At 35.6% G+C, this 10,745-nt stretch overlaps 2 protein-coding genes and 1 pseudogene across 2 annotated transcripts; 1 reads left to right on the top strand and 2 right to left on the bottom strand.

Moving 5' to 3' along the window:
• The first annotated feature begins 1,019 nt into the window (after window positions 1–1,019).
• LOC18026068 (NAD-dependent malic enzyme 1, mitochondrial) lies at window positions 1,020–6,281 on the top strand. The gene is made up of 19 exons (XM_006409621.2): window positions 1,020–1,316; window positions 1,395–1,491; window positions 1,577–1,695; window positions 1,871–2,038; window positions 2,206–2,334; window positions 2,429–2,489; window positions 2,846–2,949; window positions 3,027–3,110; window positions 3,418–3,524; window positions 3,679–3,790; window positions 3,954–4,067; window positions 4,202–4,267; window positions 4,519–4,591; window positions 4,691–4,777; window positions 4,939–4,993; window positions 5,112–5,183; window positions 5,536–5,598; window positions 5,687–5,801; window positions 5,945–6,281. The coding sequence occupies exons 1-19, from the start codon at window positions 1,152–1,154 to the stop codon at window positions 6,017–6,019; spliced, it is 1,866 nt and encodes a 621-aa protein (XP_006409684.1). The 5' UTR covers window positions 1,020–1,151; the 3' UTR covers window positions 6,020–6,281.
• Window positions 6,282–7,086: 805 nt separating this feature from the next.
• On the bottom strand, window positions 7,087–7,728 carry LOC18026067 (nuclear transcription factor Y subunit B-7). The gene has a single exon (XM_006409620.2). It carries the CDS (start codon window positions 7,726–7,728, stop codon window positions 7,087–7,089), a length of 642 nt encoding a protein of 213 aa, XP_006409683.1.
• Window positions 7,729–9,585: 1,857 nt separating this feature from the next.
• Window positions 9,586–10,588, bottom strand: LOC112089834 (annotated as a pseudogene).
• Window positions 10,589–10,745: the final 157 nt, after the last annotated feature.

The raw sequence follows: 10,745 nt of genomic DNA, 5'->3' as shown, positions 1-10,745 counted from the left end.
CAAACGATATAATTCATAAAAAGTTTGAATCAAATAACTATTAGGCAATGGATTTACAATAGAAAAACTTCTAGAATCTCAAAAAACATTGAAAGCGCGAAAAATAAAAGCATAAATTTATATTTACCTGACGATTCCATTGTAAGGCAAGAGATGAATTACAGAACCAGCGAAGTATCAATTATACAAAAAAAATAGTAGGTCATTGTCATTACGAATATGCATAAATAATAGTAGAGATTTTTTTTAAAGTGATGGAAGATTTTTAAAAAATGCTATGATCATTTTTTTCTAAAAAAAAGTGTACGTTTTTTCTTTTAAAAAAATGCTATGATAGTTTTAAGAAAAAAGAGGTGAACAAATTTTTTCTAAAAAAATGCTTAACTTAGTAGACAGATGTAAGAAAATATGAAAACTGAAATGAGTGTATATAGCACAATGGATACGCTAGAGTTTAGGTTAGTACCGACTTCTACATCGGTGGCTAGGACGAACTTCAAGATCGGTGACCCATTAACAAAATCGTTGGCCCATAATTGAGGAAAAAACCATGGTATAGGTATTTACACGTAAGATTAATGATCGACTTATTAAAACTAACTAAAATGACATATCATTTTTTAATTAATGACACGTATGACAATCGCCATGGTGATGATATATCAGAATTTTGACTTCACAAATAATAGTATAAATATTTATAACGATTCAATTAATATTTTGATTATGCAAAAAACACAATATACTATAATCATGTAACATTTAAAAGAAATTAAGAAAACTTGTTTAAAAATATCACTTAATTCAAAATAAGAAAACTTTTGAACCTAATTTTTAAATCAACCATGGATATATTAAATAGTTTTATAGATGGGAAATAACAGGGATAAAAATGTTTATCTTTTGTTCTGAGTTCCAATTTGAAAAAGGCAAAAAAAAAAAATTGAGAAAAGAAAAGAAAAAAAAGAAATGAGAATCTTGGAATATAAAAAAAAATACAGAGAAAAGAAAAAGACTGAAAATGAGACACTGATTGATAATCATCAGCAAGATTGATAATCATCATCCGACACATTCACTCATACGGAGGAGTCGTAAAGCACTGTGTGTAGCCAGATCGGTACAATTTTTCGCCGGAAACTCCGAAAGCGATGGGCATAGGAAACAAGCTCCGGCTAACTTCTTCTCTAAGCCGTATGCTCCACCGGAGAATACTTTATTCATCCGCCAGATCTTTCACCACGACGGAAGGCCACCGTCCCACCATCGTCCATAAACGAAGCCTTGATATACTCCATGACCCTTGGTTCAACAAGGTATAAATTGAGCTCGTAGTTTAGAATCTGGATCTGATCTGAGCTTTATAATGGAATCAAAATCGAACTCTCTGTTAGGGGACTGCGTTTACGATGACGGAGAGAGACCGTCTTGATCTTAGGGGACTTCTTCCACCTAATGTTATGGATTCTGAGCAGCAAATTCAGCGTTTCAGTAAGTTAATCAAGTTTCTTGATGAACATATAATATAAGTGTCGTTTACAAATCAGATATAATCAATTTTTTGTTTCTGAAATAGTGACTGACTTGAAGAGGCTGGAGGAGCAAGCAAGAGATGGACCTTCTGATCCCAATGCTCTGGCTAAGTGGCGAATTCTTAATCGTTTGCATGACCGAAATGAGACTATGTACTATAAGGTTCAACTCATTTCCTCTCTTGTTTTTGACCCTGCTTGGGAAATTTTTCCGGAGTTAAGAAAATGTCTACAACTTGCTTCCATTTGCTGCTAAATTCTGTTCAAGATTTGCTTACATCGCTTTGATACGGTTCTATGAAGAGGCTTTTTACATTGTTTTTTCAAATATGTTTTAGGTTTTGATTGCCAATATTGAGGAATATGCGCCAATTGTTTACACGCCTACGGTTGGTCTTGTCTGCCAGAACTACAGTGGGTTGTTTAGGAGACCACGGGGAATGTATTTTAGCGCTGAAGATCGTGGTGAAATGATGTCCATGGTTTACAACTGGCCAGCTGAACAGGTCTTTCATATATCTGATACTGTTCTTAAGATAACTCAATTATGTCTCGCTGGCTTATCCAAACCCATACTACCCTCTGTATCTTATTTTCCTTATTGTACCAAGAAACTGATAAATCTTTTAGTGACCGTTAGTTTTCTTATGTAACGCTTTGATGATACATTTAGGTTGATATGATTGTTGTTACCGATGGAAGCCGGATTTTGGGTCTTGGAGATCTAGGGATTCATGGAATTGGAATTTCTGTAGGGAAGCTTGATTTATATGTCGCCGCAGCTGGAATAAATCCTCAACGGGTACTTGAAGCATCCTCTATTTTCTTTCTTTTTCTGCCTCCCCACTTTTTTCAGTGATGACGTGATACAATACTTGTTGGAACATGCTTGTTAGGTACTTCCTGTCATGATTGATGTTGGAACAAACAATGAAAAACTACTCAAGAACCCCTTGTGTAAGATTAATTTGCACCTCTTACCTCTATTAAAGTCAATTATTAGATGACTATGATAGGATAATGACGCTTTTCTTCTTTCCACATATGATATTTGTATGCTGATGTTTGACGTTTTAGTATGGTGAAGCATATTGATTTTATATCTCTTTACATAAGAAGGTAGCGAACGAGAATTTTATATTAGTGTATGCATACATATATATTAAAATGTTGAAGGCTTGTAGTATTGTGTAGGAGTCTGTTATATTTCTTTTCTCTTTGATGGTTTATGGATTTCCAATAGTTAAGATAGGTACGAGAATAGTTATTATCTGTCATGTTATCTTTCTTTCTGTGTTTTTCTTTGTTGACAGACTTGGGTCTGCAGCAACATCGTTTAGAGAATGAGGAATATATAGAAGTAATCGATGAATTTATGGAGGCAGTGTTTACCCGCTGGCCACAAGTTATTGTGCAGGTAAATGATGCTTCATAGATCTCTGGTATATCAAATTTTTCTTATTATGAAACCTTTTTTTTTTTTTCTACCCACAGTTTGAGGATTTCCAGAGCAAGTGGGCTTTCAAATTACTGCAGAGGTACAGAAACAGCTATCGAATGTTTAATGATGATGTCCAGGTAATGAGTCTCCAACCTTAGTTTGATTCTTGTGAAGTTGAACTGCCATTATTTGTTTGTATAGTAAGACAAGGGGGCTTACTATGTTCGAAATAATGCTTACTATGTTCGAAATAATTTCTCGCTGCTATGTTCAAACTATCGTATGCATGTGACCAAACCAGCATCTTATATCATTCAGTAGTTAACTTTTTCTGTATGACCAGATGCCTTAAGGAGTCAATAGGAAGGGAACTGAAAATATAAACAGTGATACGAAATCTTGGTTTTCAGTTAATAAATCATTACATTTCATGATTCGGCTTAGGGGACAGCAGGGGTTGCGATAGCTGGTCTTCTTGGAGCAGTTAGAGCACAGGGGCGGCCGATGCTTGATTTTCCAAAGATGAAGATAGTTGTTGCTGGCGCTGGAAGGTAAGATTTTTATAGGTAGAAAATGGTGCTGGACGTATTGTTTAACTGATGGAAACTTTCAGTTGAATCACCGCATTAGTCTAAGTTGATGTGATGGATAACAATGGTTATATCAGAAAACTGAGCTTCCTTATTAAAATCTTTGAATTGTTAGCGCGGGAATTGGTGTTTTAAATGCTGCAAGAAAGACAATGGCACGGATGTTGGGAAATACTGAAACTGCGTTTGATAGTGCACAAAGTCAATTTTGGGTGGTTGATGCTCAGGTATGTTATTCCATTATAGCGTAGATGTTTTCAGAATAGGGAGCTCATAAGAGGTTTTCCCTGGTTTTCTTTTACTAGCCAAATCACTTCATCATATGGTTTGTTTTTTGTGCAATAGCTTGAGGATCTTAATTTGTTTACTCTTTTGTTGCCCTTAACTCAGGGTCTTATTACCGAAGGACGAGAAGATATTGACCCAGAGGCTCTGCCATTTGCTAGAAAGACTAAAGAAATGGATCGTCAAGGTCTAAAAGAAGGCGCATCTCTTGTTGAAGTGGTTTGTGATTCTTTTTTATCCAAATACTAAATTTAATTTGGCAGTGAATTTGGTGGTTGATAGAAATTCAACCTCACAGAAATTCCTGCTTAATACTGCCAAGAAACTAACAGTTTTATGTTTCATCTGGCTAGGTTCGAGAAGTTAAACCTGATGTGCTGCTGGGTTTATCTGCAGTTGGAGGGTTATTCTCCAAAGAGGTAAACAAAGTTGCCAAAAGCCTAAAAATACAGGAAAATGTATAAATCTAGTGCTTTGCTACAGAATCGGTGATCTAAGCTATGTGGTTTATTATGATAATTTCTTCAGTGACCATCGTCTTTCATTATCTAATTTCTATGGTAACTACTAGTTAGATGAGCTAGCAAATAAAATCTAGCATAGCACATAACTCTTAATAAGACTGTGGTTCCTCTTGCTTCCATGAGATTAACATATGGATGTGTTTAAGGTTTTAGAAGCCATGAAAGGTTCAACCTCGACCAGACCAGCTATTTTTGCAATGTCTAACCCCACAAAAAATGGTAATTTGTCCCCTTCGTTTGTCCTAAAATGTGATTTGCGGTTATTTGTAATTCTTTTTGGAACTGATGTATAGTAGTTACTTGTGCTTAAACTTACAGCTGAATGCACGGCTCAAGAGGCATTTTCTATATTAGGCGACAATATCATTTTTGCGAGTGGAAGCCCATTCAAGAATGTGGATCTTGGTATGTATGAGGACCACCACATTATTTGTTATAAGCATTTTTATATGAGAAGAAAATCCTAATTACTCTTCCAACTTCAGTTATGTTTTAAATTAACCGTTCTAGATACTTGATTACTCTAAGGCTTTTGTTTGATATATTAGTACCTCTTCTTGTGGCAGGGAATGGTAATGTAGGCCATTGCAACCAGGGAAACAACATGTACCTATTTCCCGGGTTAGTTCCGCTTATTTATCGTCAGAAATAATTGCATACTCCCTGTAAATTTATAACATTTATACTCCCTGGTCATGAAAAAAACATTTATATTCTTATCCTGTAAATTTTTATGTAGTATTGGACTTGGTATTCTTCTATCTGGTACTCCCATCGTCTCTGACGGGATGCTCCAGGCCGCAGCTGAGTGGTAAGCTCTTTTCTTTACCTACTGCATTTATCTTTCCTGAATTTTAATTTCATCTAGAGCTGAAGTGGGTGACATAATATATATAACTACGGACCAAACTCAACTAGTTTTAAATCAATCACATAGTTGGCTGATGTCACGGACTATAGATAATACATCCCTACCCACGTGCCAGCAACCACAGTAATTCAACATGTTCTCTCCAAATGGTAGTCCCGCAAAGTAGGCCTTCAATTGAGGTTTCATATACTAGGCGGTGTAAAACTCGGATTTAAGGAGACCATGAAATCAAACATGTCCCATGTTTTCTCGATATGGGATCATGACACTGTGATCTGCTACACGTTTGCAGCCTAGCAGCATACATGAGCGAGGAAGAAGTGCTAAAGGGGATTATATACCCTCCAATATCAAGGTAACACAATAGAAGAACATTCTGCGAGTTGCATAAGAAGGAAAGGTTCGATAGAGAAGTTATATTTGGTGTGGAATTGAAATTGCAGGATACGAGACATAACAAAAAGAATAGCGGCTGCGGTGATTAAGGAAGCGGTTGAGGAAGATTTGGCTGGTGGGTATAGGGAAATGGACGCTCGAGAACTCCAAAAACTTAATCCGGTAATCCAGATTCAGGAACAAAATAGTATTTGCCTGATTTCTCCCGTAGATAAAATAAAATAAAATAATTACTAGCTCCGTTTCATTTGTCATTCTATGACTTCGTTTTGTATTTTGAATGCTTTGATTTGTGTCTTCCGCAGGAGGAACTTATGGAGTATGTGGAAAACAACATGTGGAGTCCAGAATATCCGACTTTAGTCTACAAAGATGACTAAGTTTGATTCCAAAGATGAACAACTCTTGGTTTATCTTATTTATGTGTAAAAATTTATAATTGGGTTGCTTCATATCCAATCAGATTCATAGTAGCTGCTTTCACTTGTTTTTATGTAAAAAGAAAAAAAAATAGAAGTGGGTTGCTTCTGTGTCCAATCAGATTCATAGTTCCTTGCTGCTCTCTCCTATAATTTATATGTAAAATATTAATGTTGGGTTGCTTCATGGCAGCAACCCTTAAGGTTATACTTCTTACAATATAATCGCATGTCGTATTCCAAATGAATATAACATCTAATTTAGTGATAAGATACTATGAGTGAGGAACAATTTGAGGTCATCAATAATTGAAGCAATCATCTTTTATATGAGTAAACGAGTGAGGAACTGTATGCATGAATATGCTATTCTCTGCAACTTTTGTGGAACCTATAAGTATGAACATTTTGGTAGCTTTCAAACGGTAAGAGGTTAAGTATTCTAATCCAAAATATCCACTGGCAACAAAAGTTACTTTCTTCGTGAAATAAAGGTTCAAAATTGTAAGACTATCCAAGATGGAATTAAATTCTACTGTTGTACATCATCTGTTAAAAGTAGTATGTTTGATTGATAAATTCTTTGGTCCCAGCTTCGATTTGTTTATTAGGAGTTGGAACTAGCATATCCGATCGTGTTTGATAGATTGTATGAATTGGTAGCTTACTAATTAACAGATTTATTACAGAGTAATCACTAAATAGTAAATATATAGATCTGATGACCATTTTAACAATGATCTAAATAACCAAGAAAGTTATTTATAAATGCACTGACAAGTCAAGATAGCTATGTGTTATCTGACTTGCTACATAACTCGTGTAAGTGTAATTCAGTTTAATGTAAACCGATAATATATCAAGAAGTATTCTTGTTACACAAATCTCATAACATGGGTATACTGAAAATATCAAGATGTACGTATCTAATGTATCTATATAGCAACAATATAAGCATCAAGATGTACTCACAAGGGAAACAAAACATATAATATATAAAAACAAAAAGGAAAAATTCAAACAAGGTCTCACACTGACCACTGTCCAATGGAATCAATGTTTTCATGCTGCTGCGGGAACTGTTTCTGCAATGATTTAGGAGAGAAAGGTAGATTGGGAAAAGGTTGATGATCCGCTGGCAAGAATGGAGAAGGATGATGATGAGAGATGTAACTAGTACATGAAATGTTGCTGTTATGGTCTTGTTCTTGAAACTGAAAATGATTCTGTTGTAGCTGTTGTTGCGGTTGTTGTTGTTGTTGTCTTTGTTTTGGGCTATTGACTTTCTCTCCTTCGGTCTCTCGGTATTTGCAGAGATAAACCTTTAATGGAGCCACATAGTCTTCGAAACCGAGAGTTGTAATGGCCCAAATGATGTCATCTCCATTGATGGTTTTCCTCTTCTCTCTTTGACACTTATCAGAAGCTTCACCAGTTACAAAACTGATGAACTCCGATACACATTCTTGTACAGTTTCTTTCGCATCTTTCGAGATCTTACCGTTACCCGGAAGAACCTTTTTCATGATTCTTCCGACATTAGCAATTGGAAGGAACCGGTCTTGTTCTTTGTTGTTGTTGTTGTTATTGTTCTTTGAAGAAGGGCTTCCTGGGTTTGTTTCTGCTACACCAGGAGATTCATGATCTTCTTCTGGGCTTTCCTCAGTCATCTCTTGTTTTTGTTTCTGAGATGTAATGACATGTGATGGATCTGATTTTATGGTTAAGCTTAGTGCATGAAACTAGGCAACTTATCTATTTATGGATGCATGTCTAACCAAATTTGGAACTCCCTTGACTCGCTCTTCTTTTCTTCTACAGGTGGACATAAGGGTGTTAATGCGGGTATACCCGCTCTACTTAACCTATTATACATCGGGCTAAAATATTTTGCTAGTTTTGGTGAGCCGGTGTGCCAATCAATAGTTTAAATTTTTTAATGAAAAACGATCAATTTCCCCCTTAGAACTATCATATAGTAACAGATCTATCCAAATTTTCGACCTCGTCTTAAATCTTCTTAATTTGAAAGTTAAAAACGTATGTTCTCCCAAATCGAAAGTTCGAAACATATACAGTATCTATCATGAAATGATAAATCGAAATTAAAAACCACCTAGACCATAATTTAACTCGGTTTACTATTTATCAAAATTCGCTTAACCACTTAAAAACACAGAAATAAATCAGATTATAACCTAATTAATATTTAATTGTTCTTGAGAAAATAGGTAGTTTTCCCTTTTTTAATTATACCTACCCTAGTGCTCTGGTTTATGACTGTGGGTTTTGCGGTTTGACCTAAATACTCTTAGAGTTTTAATTTGTTTTGTTTAACTCGTTAAAATATATCATTTTATTTTCAAGTAAAATTTTGTACATAAACATATAATAAAATATATTAAAAATGATATTGACTGGTAAGTGATATATAAAAGTCATAAATATCTCTATATAATAGCCAAAATATTCCTCCTATTTGGCTATCAAACACATGCTTTATCCTTACACAATATAATGCAAATAAGATCAGATGTTAAAAAAAAAAAAAAAACCATGACATGTAACATGGTTTGTAAAGAGTTTTAAACTATAAAAGACAATTTTGCAGTGTGAACGGTTAACTAGTAGAAACCGATTCTAAACATAATAGTTCTCGTCTCTACCATTGTTTTTCCTCCAGCCAGTGCCACTTCTAGCACCGTTGTAATTCTTTTTTGGCTTTTGTTTGTCGATTAGGGTAGTCAAATAAATTTCTATTGGAGACGATGATATCCCTTTAATCGGTAGATAGATCTTGGATTTCAGTCGGGTTTTCTTTTCTTCTTTTGTGAGATCCCCGTCCATGTCTGATATGTTTATCTTATCTCATACTATTATTTGGGTTATTGTTTTTTTTATCCTATAATGTTAACACCTTGTTCAGTAAAAAATTGGCTTATGACAATTTCTTTGTAAGTAAAACCGCTTTTAGTTCTTTGCTTATCTTAGTGACAATTCGGTGAAACTGTGATGTGTCTCTTAGTAGAGTGTTTGTTTTCGATGAGTTCGGATTTCTGGCAGAAATTTCAATTATCAACCGACGATTGTCATCCTACCCCATGATATGGGGGTTTCACTTGGGTTTATCGTGAAATCACTCGAAAGATACCTTGCTTGAAGAAATTGAAGGAATAAGGCTTTGTACGAATCATACCAATAGAACAACAAAATCATATAGAAGCAGTGTTGGCTTAATGCAGTTCTGACTGTGGTTGCTAAATTTTACACTCAGAAATTTGTGTATAGTTTTTGGACTGGAGATTTATAACGATGGGCCAGATTTGTTTTGGAATAGTATAAAAATGTATTGAAGAAATTAGATTTGTATTAATTCAATCGAAGATGAATACCGGATTTCTCGAAGAGAATGAGTGCGAAAAGATAACTGTTTTCCTAGGGTTTTTTCGAAAGGAAAAGTTGTTGATTTCGTGTGACTCGAGCTCTTTGGATACTTCTTTTCGAGATTTGAACTGCCACTGCATATCTCAAGCCACTTCGTGTTGCACCATCTCTGTGATCTCTGCAACAACCCCGAGCTGTTAGTGTAATATCTTTGACTTTGACCATATATCTCGGAGTTTGGAGCTGGCCAGATCGCACATGCAAGGTGACATTTAACAGGTCCAGGAATAGCTTGATGGGCTGAATCCTGCATTTGGACCAATTATTAATCTGGCCCAATTCCAAATATTTATTTATAATTTAATTAAATTATATTTTTGCTAGGCTTCATAGACCGAGTCAGATGTGAGAAATCAAGCTCCCACGCTGACTATGCAAATGCACAAGATGCAACATTTTTAGTTAGTCTTTCTTTATATTTTAGGACCTTCAAATTTATATTTAGCAAACAAGATTTATTTTTTTTGCTATATTGCAAATATCATTATAAAATGAAGAATTATGCATACATGGTTACCTATACATTTTTGGTTCCTTGACAAAATATAAATATAAGATAAGGAAACAAAAGGTTAAGCTTTGAGAATGAAAGAAAAAACTCAGTGAAAACACTGCCATGAGCTTACTAAACTGTCTACGGTGCCGTCTAGCGTTGATTGTGTTGATAATCAGCCGGTCAATGTCCCTGAAGATGATGAGTGGCGGGATGGTGGTCTGGTTGTGCAGCAGATTGTTTCTCTGTTTCCAGATGCTATAGATGGTTGCCTGAACAACAAGCTTCTGACGAAGGGTAGGAATTTCATAAGAGCTCGAAGCAGCCCAAGCATTCAAATCAATCCAAGAAAGAAAGGAGGGAGGCTGAGAACAAAGTCTAGCCATAACCGACTGCCAAATAACCTTGCTAAAACTACAAAATAACAGGAGGTGGTCTCGAGTTTCAGGGTCAGCAGAGCATAGAAAACAAAGAGGATGGTGGTCTTGAGTTTCAGGGTCAGCAGAGCATAGACAACAAAGAGGAGACACCTGCATTCCCTATGAGAGGAGTCTCGATCTAGTGGGCAATCTATCAAACTGGAAAATCCACATATGGAAAGCATGCTTCAGAGTAAAACCTTTAAATCAAACCAAAGAGTTCCAAGCTTTAATCGAGTCTTGGGGCCTGAGGCAATCCCAGGTCTTCGAAGAAGAGTAGCCATTACACCCTACTCCCCCAACAAACCATTTGTAGGAGTCAGCCAGAGAC

This window comes from Eutrema salsugineum, unplaced genomic scaffold, assembly GCF_000478725.1.
Source record: "Eutrema salsugineum unplaced genomic scaffold, Eutsalg1_0 scaffold_11, whole genome shotgun sequence".
Taxonomy (NCBI): domain Eukaryota; kingdom Viridiplantae; phylum Streptophyta; class Magnoliopsida; order Brassicales; family Brassicaceae; genus Eutrema; species Eutrema salsugineum.
This window is presented reverse-complemented; position numbering and strand designations above follow the sequence as displayed.

Excerpts from the sequence above, each read along its gene's own strand:
- LOC18026068 (XM_006409621.2), top strand. The coding sequence starts at position 1,152 with ATGGGCATAGGAAACAAGCTCCGGCTAACTTCTTCTCTAAGCCGTATG. Across the intron at positions 1,492-1,576 it reads GCAGCAAATTCAGCGTTTCA|TGACTGACTTGAAGAGGCTG; the intron begins GTAAGTTAATCA and ends TTTCTGAAATAG. Across the intron at positions 2,490-2,845 it reads ACTACTCAAGAACCCCTTGT|ACTTGGGTCTGCAGCAACAT; the intron begins GTAAGATTAATT and ends CTTTGTTGACAG.
- LOC18026067 (XM_006409620.2), bottom strand. The coding sequence starts at position 7,728 with ATGACTGAGGAAAGCCCAGAAGAAGATCATGAATCTCCTGGTGTAGCA.